At 45.6% G+C, this 20504-nt stretch overlaps 1 protein-coding gene across 1 annotated transcript in view; it reads left to right on the forward strand.

Annotated features, from left to right (window-relative positions):
* The window catches only part of LOC106568530 (WD repeat-containing protein 7), an 80113-nt gene extending 60922 nt beyond the window's left edge, over nucleotides 1-19191 (forward strand). Inside the window, 7 exon segments of the mRNA XM_045692790.1 lie at nucleotides 16497-16625; nucleotides 16869-16949; nucleotides 18422-18516; nucleotides 18637-18857; nucleotides 18984-19008; nucleotides 19010-19142; nucleotides 19144-19191. Coding sequence (XP_045548746.1) covers nucleotides 16497-16625; nucleotides 16869-16949; nucleotides 18422-18516; nucleotides 18637-18857; nucleotides 18984-19008; nucleotides 19010-19142; nucleotides 19144-19191 — 732 coding nt within the window.
* Nucleotides 19192-20504: the final 1313 nt, after the last annotated feature.

Consider the following 20504-nt stretch of genomic DNA (forward strand, 5'->3'; position numbering starts at 1 on the left):
GACTGAAGCGTTTCGTATACATTGTTTGTCTTCAGGAAGGCAGTCAGTTGCTGTGCAACAGCTTTTTCTAAAATTTTGGAGAGGAATGGAAGATTCGATATAGGCCGATAGTTTTTTATAATTTCTGGATCAAGATTCGGCTTTTTCAAGAGAGGCTTTATTACTGCCACTTTTAGTGAGCTTGGTACACATCCGGTGGATAGAGAGCCGTTTATTATGTTCAACATAGGAGGGCCAAGCACAGGAAGCAGCTCTTTCAGTAGTTTAGTTGGAATAGGGTCCAGTATGCAGCTTGAGGGTTTGGAGGCCATGATTATTTTCATCATTGCGTCAAGAGATATAGTACTAAAACACTTTAGTATCTCCCTTGATCCTAGGTCCTGGCAGAGTTGTGCAGACTCAGGACAATGGAGCCTTGGAGGAACACCCAGATTCAAAGAGGAGTCTGCAATTTGCTTTCTAATGATCATGATCTTTTCCTCAAAGAAGTTCATAAATTTATTACTGCTGAAGTGAAAGCCATCCTCCATTTGCGAAGGCTGCTTTTTAGTTAGCTTTGCGACAGTATCAAAAAGAAATTTCGGATTGTTCTTATTTTCCTCAATTAAGTTGGAAAAATAGGATGATCGAGCAGCAGTAAGGGCTCTTCGATACTGCACGGTACTGTCTTTCCAAGCTAGTCGGAAGACTTCCAGTTTGGTGTGGCGCCATTTCCGTTCCAATTTTCTGGAAGCTTGCTTCAGAGCTCGTGTATTTTCTGTATACCAGGGAGCTAGTTTCTTATGACAGATGTTTTTAGTTTTTAGGGGTGCAACTGCATCTAGGGTATTGCGCAAGGTTAAATTGAGTTCCTCGGTTAGGTGGTTAACTGATTTTTGTCCTCTGACGTCCTTGGGTAGGCAGAGGCAGTCTGGAAGGGCATCAAGGAATCTTTGGGTTGTCTGAGAATTTATAGCACGACTTTTAATGCTCCTTGGTTGGGGTCTGAGCAGATTATTTGTTGCAATTGCAAACGTAATAAAATGGTGGTCCGATAGTCCAGGATTATGAGGAAAAACATTTAGATCCACAACATTTATTCCATGGGACAAAACTAGGTCCAGAGTATGACTGTGGCAGTGAGTAGGTCCAAAGACATGTTGGACAAAACCCACTGAGTCGATGATGGCTCCGAAAGCCTTTTGGAGTGGGTCTGTGGACTTTTCCATGTGAATGTTAAAGTCACCAAAAATTAGAATATTATCTGCTATGACTACAAGATCCGATAGGAATTCAGGGAACTCAGTGAGGAACACTGCATATGGCCCAGGAGGCCTATAAACAGTAGCTATAAAAAGTGAGTGAGTAGGCTGCATAGATTTCATGACTAGAAGCTCAAAAGACGAAAACGTCATTGTTGTTTTTTTTTTGTAAATTGAAATTTGCTATCGTAAATGTTAGCAACACCTCCGCCTTTGCCGGATGCACGGGGGGTATGGTCACTAATGTAACCTGGGGGTGAGGCCTCATTTAACACAGTAAATTCATCAGGCTTAAGCCATGTTTCAGTCAGGCCAATCACATCAAGATTATTATCAGTGATTAGTTCATTGACTATAACTGCCTTGGAAGTGAGGGATCTAACATTAAGTAACCCAATTTTGAGATGTGAGGTATCACAATCTCTTTCAATAATGGCAGGAATGGAGGAGGTCTTTATACTAGTGAGATTGCTAAAGCGAACACCGCCATTTTTAATTTTGCCCAACCTAGATCGAGGCACAGACACGGTCTCAATGGGGGAAGCTGAGCTGACTACACTGACTGTGCTAGTGGCAGACTCCACTAAGCTGGCAGGCTGGCTAACAGCCTGCTGCCTGGCCTGCACCCTATTTCATTGTGGAGCTAGAGGAGTTAGAGCCCTGTCTATGTTCGTAGATAAGATGAGAGCACCCCTCCAGCTAGGATGGAGTCCGTCACTCCTCAACAGGCCAGGCTTGGTCCTGTTTGTGGGTGAGTCCCAGAAAGAGGGCCAATTATCTACAAATTCTATCTTTTGGGAGGGGCAGAAAACAGTTTTCAACCAGCGATTGAGTTGAGAGACTCTGCTGTAGAGCTCATCACTCCCCCTAACTGGGAGGGGGCCAGAGACAATTAATCGATGCCGACACATCTTTCTAGCTGATTTACACGCTGAAGCTATGTTGCGCTTGGTGACCTCTGACTGTTTCATCCTAACATCGTTGGTGCCGACGTGGATAACAATATCTCTATACTCTCTACACTCGCCAGTTTTAGCTTTAGCCAGCACCGTCTTTAGATTAGCCTTAACGTCGGTAGCCCTGCCCCCTGGTAAACAGTGTATGATCGCTGGATGATTAGTTTTAAGTCTAATACTGCGGGTAATGGAGTCGCCAATGACTAGGGTTTTCAATTTGTCAGAGCTAATGGTGGGAGCCGTCGGCGTCTCAGACCCCACAACGGGAGGAGTAGAGACCAGAGAAGTCTCGGCCTCCGACTCCGACTCGCTTAATGGGGAGAACCGGTTGAAAGTTTCTGTCGGCTGAATAAGCGACACCGGTTGAGCATTCCTACAGCGTTTCCCTCCAGAAGCCATGAGAAAGATGTCCGGCTGCGGGGACCGTGCGAGGGGGTTTATACTAACGTTACTATCTGTACTTACTGGTGGCACAGACGCTGTTTCATCCTTTCCTACACTGAAATTACCCTTGCCTAACGATCGCGTCTGAAGCTGGGCTTGCAGCACAGCTATCCTTGCCGTAAGGCGATCGTTCTCCTGTATATTATAAGTACAACGACTGCAATTAGAAGGCATCATGTTAATGTTACTTAGCTTCGGCTGTTTGAAGTCCTGACGAACCATGTCCAGATAAAACCTCCGGGGATGAATGAAAAAAGTTGAGTGAGGAAAAAAGTTGAGTGAGGGAAAAAGTAAAAATATACGGTAATGAAAAAGTAAAAAACCGTCAGGTATCAAAGTAAGATCGGCAACAAAAACGCACAGCAGCGTAAACAAGTCTGCAAGTTGTGACCGGAAACAGAGAGAGAGCCAGGAATCCAAAGGGGTCATCACCTCCCATCTCCTCTCCTCCCTTCTCTCCCCTTTACTCTCCTCCCTCTCCTCTCTCCTCCCCTCTCTCCCCTTTACTCTCCTCCCTACTCCCCTCTCTCCCCTTTACTCTCCTCCCTCTCCTCTCACCTCCCCTCTCTCTCCACCTTGCCTTCTCCTCTCTCTCTCTCTCTCTCTCTCTCTATCTATCTATCTATCTACACTCAGCCCAGTCCAGCCAGTCATTCTGTCAGCCCTGTCTACCTCTAATGTAGCATCATTTCCTCTGACACAGTAATTCTGCCTCTACCCGGGTGGGTTAGCTGTACCTGTGATATCTGTTGTCAATACTCTCCATTATGCCCCCTACAACACAGAACAACAAGCCCTGATGCAGCTGCTAGCCAGTCCACCTGGCCACCCACTGGGGTAATGATGGATAATGACCATCAACTGCCTTCCAATCAACCTGCCTACCTAGCCTTCACTTTGGTGTCACTATTACACCTGCACTGTCTGACTGCAAACCCACTATTCTTTGTGTTTGTGGTGGGTGGGTGGGGTGATGTGTGTGTAGTGTTTGCACTGTTGTGTTTTTGTCAGACAGAATGTTTTGTGTGGATGTTTGTTGTTGTGGAGAGAGCAGGCGGGGTGAGTGTGTGTGTGTGAGAGAGAGAGAGAGAGAGATTGTGTACTGTAGATGTTTGCATGTTTGATGTTTTGAAGAGGCCAGTTGGTAACAGAGTAGCTCTTGAGGCGTATTGATTTTGTAATGTCTCCCTGAATGCTCTTAGTCAAGGTTCAACAAAGTTTTCACTGAGCTGATTTCTCTAAGTCCAGGGTGTTAACACTACAGCCATTAGCAGCATCAAGGAGAACCCTAAGTATAGATGCACTACAGCCATTAGCAGCATCAAGGAGAACCCTAAGTATAGATGCACTACAGCCATTAGCAGCATCAAGGAGAACCCTAAGTATAGATGCACTACAGCCATTAGCAGCATCAAGGAGAACCCTAAGTATAGATGCACTACAGCCATTAGCAAAATAGATTGGTGATCTAAAAGATGGAACGCTTTTACTGTCCTGTTGAAGACTACATTTGCACCTTGCATGGCATTGACTGTGTGTGTGTGTGTGTGTGTGTGTGTGTGTACCAAGCGAGAGAACCAGATTAAAACCACTATCAATAGCCTTCGTCCTCCTGTCTCAGCTGAACTAGCATCAGTCAAAATCAATTGTTTACTGTACTGTATGTGGCGATGCTTTGAGTTACGGTGTGGTTTATTGATCCTGTAACACATAGACACTTCCTCTGTAGCTTGTGTGTCTGTTTCTGCCTGCTGGACTGGACTAGTCTGAGCAAGGAGGAGGAGAGTAGGGGTCCTGTGGAACAATGAGCTTTTAACAGCCTGGATCTCTGTTTACAGCTCCAGTCCTTTCCCTTCTCCTCTCACCGCTTATACCACTCTCCTCTCCTCTCCTCTCCTCTCCTCTCCTCTCCTCTCCTCTCCTCTCCTCTCTCTCCTCTCCTCTCCTCTCCTCTCCTCTCCTCTCCTCTCCTCTCCTCTCCTCTCCTCTCCTCTCCTCTCCTCTCCTCTCCTCTCCTCTCCTCTCCTCTCCTCTCCTCTGTCCCCCTGTTCTGTTCTCCTCTCCTCTCCTCTCCTCTCCTCTCCTCTCCTCTCCTCTCCTCTCCTCTCCTCTCCCATGTTCACACCACTCTACTCTGCTCTTCTCTACTTTGCTCACACTGTGGGTGTCCTGTGTGTTCTCTCTGCTCACACCACTCTGTTCTGCTCTCCCTAAAGTAGACATGGAGCTGGGCTGGCCAGTCAGTCACAACAAGGCTAGCTATGCATTTATAGTCTGTCACTGGGCTGGCCAGTCAGTCACAACAAGGCTAGCTATGTATTCATAGTCTGTCACTGGGCTGGCCAGTCAGTCACAACAAGGCTAGCTATGTATTCATAGTCTGTCACTGGGCTGGCCAGTCAGTCACAACAAGGCTAGCTATGTATTCATAGCCTGTCACTGGGCTGGCCAGTCAGTCACAACAAGGCTAGCTATCTACCACTTATTTATAGGTTTCTATAGCAACCAAAATAGCCATCAACTGCAAGAGGAGCCTGCATTTTAGAATGGGCCAATGGTGAAGGTCCGTAAAGATGGAGGAATTCCGATATGACGTCATTGTTTTTAGCACAACCCACTGAGTTCTTAAACTACGGCGTGCAGCATGGTTCAACGTGGCAGTTAATAAGCACAATCTACCACCAGAGAATCAGATCCACCAATCAGAGCTACCTGATTCTACACAGCTAGCTACCATCATATCTACCACCAGAGAATCAGAGCTACCTGATTCTACACAGCTAGCTACCATCATATCTACCAGCAGGGAATCAGATCCACCAATCAGAGCTACCTGATTCTACACAGCTAGCTACCATCATATCTACCACCAGAGAATCAGAGCTACCTGATTCTACACAGCTAGCTACCATCATATCTACCAGCAGGGAATCAGATCCACCAATCAGAGCTACCTGATTCTACACAGCTAGCTACCATCATATCTACCAGCAGAGAATCAGAGCTACCTGATTCTACACAGCTAGTTAGCATCATATCTACCACCAGAGAATCAGAGCTACCTGATTCTACACAGCTAGCTACCATCATATCTACCAGCAGAGAATCAGAGCTACCTGATTCTACACAGCTAGCTACCATCATATCTACCACCAGAGAATCAGAGCTACCTGATTCTACACAGCTAGCTACCATCATATCTACCAGCAGGGAATCAGAGCTACCTGATTCTACACAGCTAGCTACCATCATATCTACCAGCAGGGAATCAGAGCTACCTGATTCTACACAGCTAGTTACCATCATATCTACCACCAGAGAATCAGAGCTACCTGATTCTACACAGCTAGCTAGCATCAGATCAGCCTGCCCCCTCACTCCATCACTCTCTTCCCTCTCCTCCTTTTCCTCTGTCGCCCATCATTTTGTCAGGCAGAGGTATTGGTTAAGGTGGATGGAATAAGATCATTTATTTTTCTATGTGGGTAGGGTAAGATGCAGTAGGGTATGCTTGCGCTTTCTTTTGGCCGATTGAAAAAAATATATATATATTTTTTTTTTTACATACAGTACCAGTCAAAAGTTTGACACACCTACTCATTGAAGGGGTTTTCTTTATTTTTACTATTTTATATATTGTAGAATATTAGTGAAGACATCAAAACTATGAAATAACACATGAAATCTATGGCATGTAGTAACCCAAAAAGTGTTGCCAAGACTGAGCAAAGCTGTCATGAAGCCAACGGGTGGCTGCTTTGAAGAATCTCAAATATAAAATATATTTTCATTTGTTTAACAGTTTTTTGGTTCCTACATGATTCCGTATGTTTTATTTCATAGTTTTGATGTCTTCACTATTATTCTACAATGTAGAAAATAGTAAAAATAAAGAAAACCCCTTCAATGAGTAGGTATGTCAAACTTTTATTTTTTTGGGAGGGGAGAAAAGCTGACACACCACTTTGCAAAAAGTATTTCACTACTTCTAATCAGCTGGAGGCAGTATGCAGTTAATAAATATATGTACCTCATTGTTTTAAACCTTAACATTTTACTTCATATTATGAGCCATGTCTTACCTTGCTTCAGAGTAGCCTAGCCAAATTCAGACCATATCCGTGGAGGAAATTATTTTATTTCATTGTCCATTAGAAAAAGGACAATTTGTCACATGTGCCGAATACAACAGGTGTAGACCTTACAGTGAAATGCTTATTTACGAGCCCCCAACCAACAATGCAGTTAAGGCAATGTCTAAAAAAAGAAATAAAAGTAACAAATAATTAAACAGCAGCAGTAAAATAACAATAGCGAGGCTATATACAGGGGGTACCGGTTAGTTGAGGTAATTGAGGTAATATGTACATGTAGGTAGAGTCACTAAAGTGACTCTGCATTAGCAACCGATGCTAGTGGTTGCATCTTTAGATCTCCCCTCTTTCTACATTGCTAATGGATATTTTCATCTGTCACATGAAACCGCTTGTATGTGCGATGCACTTTGACAACGGCATATAGCCAAGTAGCTTTGTGCGTATCAGGGCGGCAGGTAGCCTAGTAGCCTTGTGCGTATTGCTGCGCTTATAATGTGAAGTGATAATAGTTGATCAACATTTTAAGCTAAACATTCTGCTCTGTTGCATCACTCATTGCTTTTGGGAGAATTAAAAAAAAAACATATATGTAGCCTAAGGCCTACTGGTTGTATGAATTTGGGCTCCATCGTCCCACAACTGTCCTAGAGTCTGTTTGGAATAGGCTATTTCTTTCTCGACATGCTGACCAGTAGAATAGCTAAACTTTTCTACTATGGGTGGATAGTACAGTGGTTCCTCATGTAAAAGTTGTTATACGGTAGTATAGCATGTGGTATGCTTCCGTTTGTCATGGTACTGTATGCGTCAGTTTGTCGAAGTGCTTGCCGTTAATGCTCATTTTAACCACCAGAGGGCATCGTTCAGCATATCTACTACACTATTTGACAGCGTCAGTTTGAGATTATGCATTCCTTTAAATCTTGATGAAAAGAAATTGATTCATATTATGGTGTTTCTATTTCAAGAAAAAAATGACTGTACCCAAAATAAGTTCTTCAACGTATAAATATGGCCTGAATATTGTATCAAATATTTGTTAAAGGCCTATCGAGTAGCTGTCACGTCCTGACCACAGAAAGATGTTTTTTTCTATGGTAGTGTAGGTTAGGGCGTGACAAGTTTTTCTTCTTCTATGTTTTCTATTTCTATGTTCAGGTTCTAGTTTTGTATTTCTGTGTTGGGGTTTTGTTTGGGATGATCTCCAATTAGAGGCAGCTGGTCCTCGTTGTCTCTAATTGGAGATCATACTTAAGTAGGGTTTTTTTTCCACCTGGGTTTGTGGGAGATTATCTTTGAGTCAGTGTATGTTTCACCTCTGCATCACGGTTTGTTGTTTTTGTCATTCCGTTTATTTATGAATTGCATAGTTTCACAGTGTAAATAAAATGTGGAACGACACACACACTGCACTTTGGTCCGCTTCTCCTTACGACACCCGTGACAGAATCTCCCACCACCAAAGAACCAAGCAGTGTGGTCAGCAGGACAAATGGACTTGGGAGGAGATATTGGACGGGAAAGGACCCTGGAGGCAGGCTGGGGAGTATTGCCATCCTGAAGAGGAAATTGAGGCAGTGAGAGCGGAGCGGCGATACTACGAGGCAAGTGCGAGAAGCATTTTTTTGGGGGGGCACACGGGGAGATTGGCAGAGTCAGGTTGGAGACCTGAGTCAACTCCCCGTGCTTACCGTGGGGAGCGAGTGACGAGGCAAGCACAGTGTTATGCGGTGATGCACACTGTGTCGCCAGTGCGCATTCACAGGCCGGTGTAATCTGTGCCCGCGCCTCGCATTTGTCGAGCTAGATTGAGCATCCAGCCAGGACGGTTTGTGCCAGCCATACGCTCGAGACCTCCGGTGCGCCTCCACGGCCCAGTATATCCTGTGCCTGCTTCACGTACCCGGCCTCCAGTGAGTCAATCCAGCCTGGTACGCCCTGTGCCTGCCCCTCGCACTTGCCCTGAGGTGCGTGTTACCAGTCTAGCGCCACCTGTGCCAGCCCCATGCATCAGGCCTCCAGTGCGCATTCCAAGTCCAGAGCTTCTGGCGACAGTTCCCAATCTAGAGCTTCCGGCGACAGTTCCCAGTCCAGAGCTTCCGGCGACAGTTCCCAGTCCAGAGCTTCCGGGGACAGTTCCCAGTCCAGAGCTTCCGGCGACGGCCCACTATGTATTGCCTCCAAAACTGCCGGTGAATGAGCACATCAATTTACAAAAATACTCATCATAAACGCTGATAAACTTTACAACAGTTATTGAAAGAATGATTGATATAGATACAATTATAGATCCTTAATGCAACCGCTGTGTCAGATTTCAAAATAGCTTTACGGCGAAAGCACATTGTTCAATATTCTGAGTACAGAGCTCAGCCATCAAAGCAAGCTATACAGTTACCCGCCAAGTTCTGGAGTCAAAAAAAGTCAGAAATAGTATTATAAATCTTCACTTACCTTTGCTGATCTTCGTCGGAATGCACTCCCAGGACTGCCAGTTCCACAAGAAATGTTTGTTTTGTTCGATAAACTCCATATTTATGTCCAAATACCTCATTTTTGTTCACGCGTTCAGTCGAGTTATCCAAATGCGCCATGCTCGCGCATTTTGTTGAGACGAAAAGTTCAAAAAGTTATACTACAGTTTGTAGAAACGTCAAACGATGTATAGCATCAATCTTTAGGATGTTTTTATCATACATCTTCGATAATATTCCAACCGGACAAATCCTTTGTCTTCAGAAAGAAAAAAGAAAGCACCTCTCGCTGACGGCCACACACATGAATGATCTAATGGCACTCAGCCAGACACCTGGTTGAAATGACTGTCATTCCCTTCCAGGTCACAGTAGAAGCCTGTAACAACGTTCTAAAGACTGTTGGCATCTAGTGGAAGCCTTAGGATCTGCAAAATGACCCCTAAGTCACTGTAGTTTGAATAGGGAATTAATTGAAAAAACTACAAGCCTCAGATTTTCAACTTCCTGGTTGGATTTTTCTCAGGGTTTTGCCTACCATATGAGTTCTGTTATACTCACAGACATCATTCAAAAGTTTTTGAAACATCAGAGTGTTTTCTATCCGAATCTACTAATAATATGCATACCCTACCTTCTGAGCCTGAGTAGCAGGCAGTTTAATTTGGGCACGCCTTTCATCCGGACATGAAAATACTGCCCCCTACCCCTTAATTAAGTTTAAATTACACTTTCTAAACAATATTAAATATAAATGTCTTGTGTTATGTCAACTATAGTCTTCGATTAGGTTATTAGAAGGTACTTTCAAAGCGATTTTTAGTTGTCAATGTGCCCCATTGCATTGTGAAAAAAAAATATATCGTACTTAATTCATGGCATGCTTTCTTTTTATCCGAATGTTGAATAGACGTGCAGACAAATTATTTAATACCGGAAAGAATAATATTTGCCTATTCTGGAGTCATTAATACAATTAGGCTAAACAAATGAATGTTATTGCAACGGATCGGCTCTTGGAAAGCATAAGAGGCACCTTATTTCTTCAATATAATAATTCATTCAGGAGGTTAAACCTGTAGGTCTTAGGCCCGCAGTAAATTAAATTAGTAAAATTGTCATTGTTGATGAAATACGAACGCTATAGGCTAATAGGTGTTTTGGATTATTCATTATAAATAGGATTTATTTGGTTTATTTAATTTACATTCTTCATTGTAACCACAATGTCACAAATAATTGAACACACACACACACACACACACACACACAACACGAGCCAATTAACTTGGTCTTTATTAAAGACGATCTGTTAAAGACACAGAATGTGTCAGTGATGTATTTATTTTGGACCAAAGCCACGAATGTTTGTGTCACTCAGCTTCATGCTGACAAATAGCTTATTAAATAGGCCAAGCCTAAACCAATAAACTAAATATCCTAAATAAACAGTTTTATAAATAGATCAAATAAATTAAATAGCTCAGGTCTTGAAAATATGGGCAGCATTTTTCTCCTCCGTATCCTCGCTGGAATCACTGACGTAATGTACCGTAGTATAGCACAATCTATGTCAATGCACTGCAGTATAAACTTGCAACTTTTAATTGAAGAACCACTGTAGATTGACATAGTGATTTTGCTGTTCGTTATACATCTTGTTAGCTGAGGAAAAGTAAACGTTGACAGTTATTTTAACATCTTCAAAGTGCACATCAGAATTTCATAAGAAGGACCACGCTTCGTTGCATCCTTGAATTGCATGTTCTGAATTATGAATTACCATAATGTAAATGTGATTTTCTGTCATTCTAAGCACCGTGGGTGGACGCCTTAATCAGCTTATTCACCCAATGCATATGGAGCTGGTAAATTTCTCAAATGTCTGGTAAATTCAAATGCTGCAGGTCAGATGTCCCGGCACCACATTTTCCTGGAAACCATGGTGCGTGCGTGCGTGCGTGCGTGGTTAGTTGGTTGGTTGGTTGGTTGATGGAGAGAATCAGACATATGTCTGTCCTCTGTGCATTTGACCTTGCAGCTCTAAACCCCTGGTTAACGGGAACTGAGCGAAAATGAGAGAGAGTCCTTGTTACCCCCCCTTCCCCCGTGGTGTGTGTGTGTGTGTGTGTGTGTGTGTGTGTGTGTGTGTGTGTGTGTGTGTGTGTGTGTGTGTGTGTGTGTGTGTGTGTGTGTGCTCGCCCATCTATAGAAAGACGTTAACCCCTGCAGCTTCAGCTATGATAGAATGGGGGGACAGGGTTATGGGAAGATGGGGGAGGTGGACAGGGTTAGGAGAAGATGGGGGAGGTGGACAGGGTTAGGGGAAGATAGGGGAGGTGGACAGGGTTAGGGGAAGATAGGGGAGGTGGACAGGGTTAGGGGAAGATAGGGGAGGTGGACAGGGTTAGGGGAAGATGGGGAGGTGGACAGGGTTAGGGGAAGTTGGGGGGAGGTGGACAGGGTTAGGGGAAGATGGGGGAGGTGGACAGGGTTAGGGGAAGATGGGTGAGCTGGACAGGGTTAGGGGAAGATGGGGGAGGTGGACAGGGTTAGGGTAAGCTGGGGGAGGTGGACCGGGTTAGGGGAAGCTGGGGGAGGTGGACAGGGTTAGGGGAAGCTGGGGGAGGTGGACAGGGTTGGGGAAGATGGGGGAGGTGGACAGGGTTAGGGGAAGATGGAGGGAGGTGGCCAGGGTTAGGGAAGATGGAGGGAGATGGACTGGGTTAGGGGAAGCTGGGGAGAGGTGGACAGGGTTAGGGGAAGCTGGGGGTGGTGGACAGGGTTAGGGGAAGCTGGGGAGGTGGACAGGGTTAGGGGAAGCTGGGGGGAGGTGGACAGGGTTAGGGAAGCTGGAGGGAGGTGGACCGGGTTAGGGAACCTGGGGGAGGTGGACAGGGTTAGGGGAAGCTGGGGGGGAGGTGGACTGGGTTAGGGGAAGATGGGGGGAGGTGGACAGGGTTAGGGGAAGATGGAGGGAGGTGGCCAGGGGAAGGTGGAGGGAGGTGGACTGGGTTAGGGGAAGCTGGGGGGAGGTGGACAGGGTTAGGGGAAGCTGGGGAGAGGTGGACAGGGTTAGGGGAAGCTGGGGAGAGGTGGACAGGGTTAGGGAAGCTGGGGAGAGGTGGACAGGGTTAGGGAAGCTGGGTCTGGGAAGGGTCCCTTTGTCTTGTTGTTGTAGCAGCCGTTGCCCTGTAGAGGGCAGCATTCCTCCACTACAGCAACACGGCTGCGTCCAGACATCTATTTTCATAAAGAAGCAGTTCAAAGAGAGAAAGCCTTATTAAGCTTCACTGATCAGAGCATATCAGTACTGCTGCTGCTGGATGCATTGTCCAGGGATATTTGTGCAACTTCTCTGCTGTGTGTGTGTGTGTGTGTGTGTGTGTGTGTGTGTGTGTGTGTGTGTGTGTGTGTGTGTGTGTGTGTGTGTGTGTGTGTGTGTGTGTGTGTGTGTGTGTGTGTGTGTGTGTGTGTGTCACAGGTGCAAGTGCAGTGTCTCACCATCAGTCAGGACACCATAAAGGCTAATTACTAAACAGGGAAGCTGTGAGCTGGGCTGGGGCCCACACACACTGTGACTGTAAGGGCGTTGCTGTAGCTTGGCTGTAGCTTCCTTCAGTAGCCAGCACCAGCAGAGGAAATATCCAGTGACACACACACACACACACACCACACACACAGGCGTCTCACGGCTGCCTGGAGAAGCAGACAGCTGTCGAACAATTGAGCACGGCGCACGGTCAGTGGCTTTGATTGGCTGTTCCCTCATCAAACGGACAGTAAAGATGGTTGGACCACCAGTAGGACAAAGGAGCAGTGCTGCTGGCGTGCAGGTGTTAGGAGTCACTTCCCTCCTGGTGAAGTCAGCCACACAAGGCCCTTTATAACCGGTTAAAACACCTCATGAAACACCACCAACCCACCACGTTGACTACTCTTTAAAATCAACAATATTACTGTAAATTCTGCATTTTCTACTCAAAACAAATAGTTTCCAATGACTGTTTTTTTTCACCATGTACATCTCTATCTTACAATGTGCTACTTTATGTTGACAGTCCCGTAATACATCATCTCTTGCATATAGACCCTGCGATAGACTAGTGTCCTGTCCAGGGGGTGTCCTGGTATACCAAGCTGCTACAGAAACAGGAGATAGACTAGTGTCCTATCCAGGGGGTGTCCTGGTATACCAAGCTGCTACAGTAACAGGAGATAGACTAGTGTCTTGTCCAGGGGGTGTACTGGTACATCAAGCTGCTACAGAAACAGGAGATAGACTAGAGTCCTATACAGGGGGTATACTGATACACCAAGCTGCTACAGAAACAGGTGATAGACTAGTGTCCTGTCCAGGGGGTGTACTGGTACATCAAGCTGCTACAGAAACAGGAGATAGACTAGTGTCCTATCCAGGGGGTGTACTGGTACACCAAGCTGCTACAGAATCAGGGGATAGACAAGTGTCCTGTCCAGGGGGTGTACTGGTACATCAAGCTGCCTCACACTACAGAAACAGGAGATAGACTAGTGTCCTGTCCAGGGGGTGTCCTGGTACACCAAGCTGCTACAGAAACAGGAGATAGACTAGTGTCCTGTCCAGGGGGTGTACTGGTACACCAAGCTGCTACAGAAACAGGAGATAGACTAGTGTCCTGTCCAGGGGGTGTACTGGTACATCAAGCTGCCTCACACTACAGAAACAGGAGATAGACTAGTGTCCTGTCCAGGGGGTGTACTGGTACACCAAGCTGCTACAGAAACAGGAGATAGACTAGTGTCCTGTCCAGGGGGTGTACTGGTACACCAAGCTGCTACAGAATCAGGAGATAGACTAGTGTCCTGTCCAGGGGGTGTACTGGTACATCAAGCTGCCTCACACTACAGAAACAATTCCTGCTCCTATGAGCTAAGGCTCTCTCTCTCTCCTGTCTGTCCGTCTGTCCGCCCGTCCATCCGTCCGTCCGTCTGTCCGTGGCTTTGTCATTGGGAGGTATAAACTAGTTAGTCTGTTAACTGTGTGTTTGTGTCCTCTTCTCTCCTGTAGCTGTCTCCCTCTGTCCACCCCTCCTCTCCCCTATACGCCAGGCCCAGCCTTACTCTGGCTTACTCTGTGATCACTGTTGCATACACAGCATTGCCCATTGAAGGCACTTAAAGGCCATTGAGCACGGGGACAGTGCTGACCCTCAGTGTGCTAATTGTCAGAGATAGACCTTACTGTGATGTCTATTGAGCCTTCCCTCCCTCCCGGACAGAGCAGATGCAGGATGGGGAGGGAGGAGGGGGGGTGAGAGGGTTGTTTGAAGGGGCTAGGGGACCCAACAACAGCAGCCACTTTCTCTCTCTCTCTCTCTCTCTCTCTCTCTCTCTCTCTCTCTCTCTCTCTCTCTCTCTCTCTCTCTCTCTCTCTCTCTCTCTCTCTCTCTCTCTCTCTCTCTCTCTCTCTCTCTCTCTCTCTCTCTCTCTCTCTCTCTCTCTCTCTCAATTCAAGGGGCGTTATTGGCATGGGAAACATATGTTAACATTGCCAAAGCAAGTGAAGTAGATAATATACAAAAGGGAAATAAACGATAAAAATTAACAGTAAACATTACACTCACAGAAGTTCCAAAAGAATAAAGACATTTCAAATGTCATATTATGTATTTATACAGTGTTGTAATTATCTACAAATGGTTAAATTACAAAAGGGAAAATAAATAAGTATTGTATTTACAATGGTGTTTGTTCTTCACTGGTTGACCTTTTCTTGTGGCAACAGGTCACAAATATTGCTGCTGTGATGGCACACTGTGGTATTTCACCCAGTAGATATGGGAGTTTATCAAAACCGATTTGTTTTCGAGTTCTTTGTGGATCTGTGTAATCTGAGGGAAATATGTCTCTCTACCATGGTCATACATTTGGCAGGAGGTTAGGAAGTGCAGCTCAGTTTCCACCTCATTTTGTGGGCAGTATGCACATAGCCTGTCTTCTCTTGAGAGCCAGGTCTGCCTACGTCGGCCTTTCTCAATAGCAAGGCTATGCTCACTGAGTCTGTACATAGTCAAATCTTTCCTTAAGTTTGGGTCAATCACAGTGGTCAGGTATTCTGCCACTGTGTTCTCTCTGTTTAGGGCCAAATAGCATTTTAGTTTGCTCTGTTTTTTTGTTAATTCTTTCCGGTGTGTCAAGTAATTATATTTTTGTTTTCTCATGATTTGGTTGAGTCTAATTGTGTTTCTGTCCTGGTCTCTCTCAATTCAAGGGGCTGTATTGGCATGGAAAACATATGTTAACATTGCCAAAGCAAGTGAAGTAGATAATATACAATAGCGAAATAAACAATAAAAATGAACAGTAAACATTACAATCACAGAAGTTCCAAAAGAATAAAGACATTTTACCTGTCATATTATGTATATGTACAGTGTTGTAATGATGTGCAAACGGTTAAAGTACAACAGGGAAAATAAATAAATATAAATATGGGTTGTATTTACAATGGTGTTTGTTCTTCACTGGTTGCTCTTTTCTTGTGGCAACAGGTCACAAATCTTGACGCTGTGTCTCTCTCTCTCTCTCTCTCTCTCTCTCTCTCTCTCTCTCTCTAGAAAGGAGGAAAATAATGTTCTAAGGGTCCAGTCATTGCAGCTCTGGTTCATTTCTATGTTAACATCCTTACCTATGCAAAGTGTGTAGTGCATGGGGCCTTCAAATTGAATTACAATTGAATAGGGATTAGCATGTTTTGCAAATGAGACTTGCTGTGGTTAGAAAACAGAATGAGATTCAATGAAAGGCTTGGGGACATTGGAGGTGAAATATACCAGGTTGTTACAGAACCTGATGACTAAACCTGAATCTAAAACAGATGGACAATGAGACTGACTGAGGAGTGGCAGCATTTTGCTCCTGAATCCAGACACAGTGAATGGAAGGGAAACGTGGGGATTATTGAAATAGCAAGGCTATGTCAAAGAGTTGATGAACATGCGCATATCGAGTTTGAAGAAAAAAGACCTCCATAGAATAACATTATTCCACATTTGTTACACGGAAAATACAGTATATCTGAGTTTTCTTCTATTTAATATACAACATTAATAAGAGAGCCTTGTCAGAATATCATAGAATCCCATCCGTCTTCCAAATCCATCCTTTAATCTCTCCTCTGTAGCATGATGTACTACAGTACCCATAATGCTTTGTGGAAGATATCTGGTCATGTCTTAGTTAAGACACTACTGTGATGGTGTGCCTTCTCCTTATCAATACATCGGTCTTTGTGTTTCCCAGGGTAACCTGCAGAAGTACTCCAACAACAGTCTGTTGGTGCAGGCCAGGAAGACCAATCTGACAGACCCTGACATGCATGTCCTGTTCTTGGACGTGGAGTCGGTGATCATCCAGCTGCTGACGGAGGAGGCCCAGCGGCCTAACCCCACCCTGGTCTCCCCTGAGACCCTCCAGGAGGCCCAGCGGCCCCAACCCCACCCTGGTCTCCCCTGAGACCCTCCAGGAGGCCCAGCGGCCCAACCCCACCCTGGTCTCCCCTGAGACCTTCCAGGAGGCCCAGCGGCCCCAATCCCACCCTGGTCTCCCCTGAGACCTTCCAGGAGGCCCAGCGGCCCCAACCCCACCCTGGTCTCCCCTGAGACCCTCCAGGAGGCCCAGCGGCCCAACCCCACCCTGGTCTCCCCTGAGACCCTCCAGAAGGCCCAGGGAGCAGCTGACAAGGTCTTCCAACAGGTGAAGGATGGATGGATGCTCGGTCCTGCTAGGTTGTGACTGGAATGGCACCCTATGTCCTGTATAGTGCACTACTTCTGGCTAGAGTCTTCCTGTTCCTTGTCGATGGCTCTACTTCTGGCCAGAGTCTTTCTGTTCCTTGTAGAGGGCTCTACTTCTGGCCAGAGTCTTCCTGTTCCTTGTAGAGGGCTCTACTTCTGGCCAGTCTTCCTGTTCCTTGTAGAGGGCTCTACTTCTGGCTAGAGTCTTCCTGTTCCTTGTAGAGGGCTCTACTTCTGGCCAGAGTCTTCCTATTCCTTGTCGAGGCTCTACTTCTGGCTAGAGTCTTCCTGTTCCTTATAGAGGGCTCTACTTCTGGCCAGAGTCTTCCTATTCCTTGTCAGGGGTTCTACTTCTGGCTAGAGTCTTCCTGTTCCTTATAGAGGGCTCTACTTCTGGCTAGAGTCTTCCTGTTCCTTGTCGAGGGCTCTACTTCTGGAGTAGGTAGTGTACTGTACTCCTATATAGGGAATGGGTAGTGTACTACTATATAGGGAATGTGTAGTGTACTACTATGTAGGGAATGGGTAGTGTACTACTATGTAGGGAATGGGTAGTGTACTGTACTACTATATAGGGAATGGGGAGTGTACTACTATATAGGGAATGGGTAGTGTACTGTACTACTATATAGGGAATGGGGAGTGTCCTGTACTACTATATAGGGAATGGGTAGTGTACTACTATATAGGGAATGTGTAGTGTCCTGTACTACTATATAGGGAATGGGTAGTGTCCTGTACTACTATATAGGGAATGGGTAGTGTCCTGTACTACTATATAGGGAATGGGTAGTGTCCTGTACTACTATATAGGGAATGGGTAGTGTACTACTATATAGGGAATGGGTAGTGTACTGTACTCCTATATAGGTAACAATAATATCTGTTATTACCATGACCTTTCAGATACAGTAACAATAATATCTGTTATTACCATGACCTTTCAGATACAGTAACAATATTATCAGTTATTACCATGACCTTTCAGATACAGTAACAATAATATCAGTTATTACCATGACCTTTCAGATACAGTAACAATATTATCAGTTATTACCATGACCTTTCAGATACAGTAACAATAATATCTGTTATTACCATGACCTTTCAGATACAGTAACAATATTATCAGTTATTACCATGACCTTTCAGATACAGTAACAATATTATCAGTTATTACCATGACCTTTCAGATACAGTAACAATATCAGTTATTACCATGACCTTTCAGATACAGTAACAATAATATCTGTTATTACCATGACCTTTCAGATACAGTAACAATATCAGTTATTACCATGACCTTTCAGATACAGTAACAATTATCAGTTATTACCATGACCTTTCAGATACAGTAACAAGCCCCACTAATTATTATTTTCTCTATTTTTCTACATTACTGAGTGTCGGCCGTTTTGTCATCTCCAACAGGTGAAGGAGACAATGAAGGAGACCATTAAGGAGCATCTCCTGGATGAAGACGAGGAGGAAGAGGTCGTTAGCATAGAGGCTAGAGAAACAGGCCAGTAACCAAAGGGTCGCCGGTTCGAATCCTAGATCCGACAAGAAATCTGGTGGGGACTGAGCCAAAAATTGGTGGGTTATAAGCAAAAAGACAGTGAAATATTAGTTTTCTTCTAGATGAGGAGACGGAAAGAGAAGTCTAAGTCTCTGTCTCTGTTGGAGTATAACCTGACTATGGACACGGCCAAACTGTTCATGTCCTGTCTCCACGCTTGGGGCCTCAACGGACCACTGGACGAGGTGTGTCTGAGCAGACTGGGCATGCTCAGACCCCACTGCCCATTATCTTTCGGTCTCATATCCCATGGAGGACAGATGTCTCTCATGCTGCCCACCTTTACAGGTAAGATTTGTAAGACTTTCTGAATTTATTAGCTGATCAATTTTTGTTGAAATAAAGAATAAAATCAGAGTTTTCTGTTTTCAGAATCGATACTAATCTATTAACTCCTCCGTATTAATTCAGGAGTCCCTGCTGCGTCAGATGGCCCTGTCCACAGGCAGGAAGTTGTCCCTGTCAGAGATGGTGGGTAAAGGGACGTACAGAGTGTCCCGGGCCATGACCACCCAGCACCTGCTCTCTGTCATCTCATTGGCTAACACCCTGATGGGCATGACCAATGCCACCTTTCGTGGGAGAACATATGAAGAAGGCACCTGTCAGGTACGCAGAATGAATGCACACACACACACACACACACACACACACACACACACACACACACACACACACACACACACACACACACACACACACACACACACAGAGAGAGAGAGATCCGGCCTACAGGCACAGAGATCCAGCTCAAGGGTACACACACACACACACACACACACACACACACACACACACACACACACACACACACACACACACACACACACACACACACAGAGAGAGAGATCCGGCCTACAGGCACAGAGATCCAGCTCAAGGGTACACACACACACACACACACACACACACACACACACACACACACTGCTAAATAGTTAATCAAATGGCTACCTGGACAACCTCCATTGACCTTTTTTTGCACCGTCTCTATGTACCCACACTGGACTCTACCCACACTGGGCCCTACCCACACTGGACTCTACCCACACTGGACTCTACCCACACTGGACTCTACCCACACTGGGCCCTACCCACACTGGACTCTACCCACACTGGGCCCTACCCACACTGGGCTCTACCCACACTGGACTCTACCCACACTGGACTCTACCCACACTGGACTCTACCCACACTGGACTCTACCCACACTGGACTCTACCCACACTGGACTCTACCCACACTGGACTCTACCCACACTGGGCCCTACCCACACTGGACTCTACCCACACTGGACTCTACCCACACTGGACTCTACCCACACACTCTCACCCATACTTACACCGACACCCCAACACACAAATAAAATGTTATTTGTCACGTGCTTTGTAAACAATAAGTGTGAAATGCCCTACTGACGGGTCCTTCCCAACAAAGCAGAGAGAAACAAATAGAGAACTAATAGAAAAGTAATAATAATACACAATAAACAAGGTACCAGTTACTGAGTCAATGTGCTGGGGTACCAGTACTGAGTCGATGTGCGTTGGTACCAGTACCGAGTCGATGTGCAGGGGTACCAGTAACGAGTCAATGTGCGTTGGTACCAGTACCGAGTCGATGTGCTGGGGTACCAGTAACGAGTCGATGTGCTGGGGTACCAGTACTGAGTCGGTGTGCAGGGGTACCAGTACTGAGTCGATGTGCGTTGGTACCAGTACTGAGTCGATGTGCTGGGGTACCAGTAACGAGTCGATGTGCTGGGGTACCAGTAACGAGTCGATGTGCTGGGGTACCAGTAACGAGTCGATGTGCTGGGGTACCAGTAACGAGTCGATGTGCAGGGGTACCAGTACTGAGTCGATGTGCAGGGGTACCAGTACTGAGTCGATGTGCAGGGGTACCAGTACTGAGTCGATGTGCAGGGGTACCAGT

This window comes from Salmo salar, chromosome ssa13 (assembly GCF_905237065.1).
Source record: "Salmo salar chromosome ssa13, Ssal_v3.1, whole genome shotgun sequence".
Lineage (NCBI taxonomy): Eukaryota > Metazoa > Chordata > Actinopteri > Salmoniformes > Salmonidae > Salmo > Salmo salar.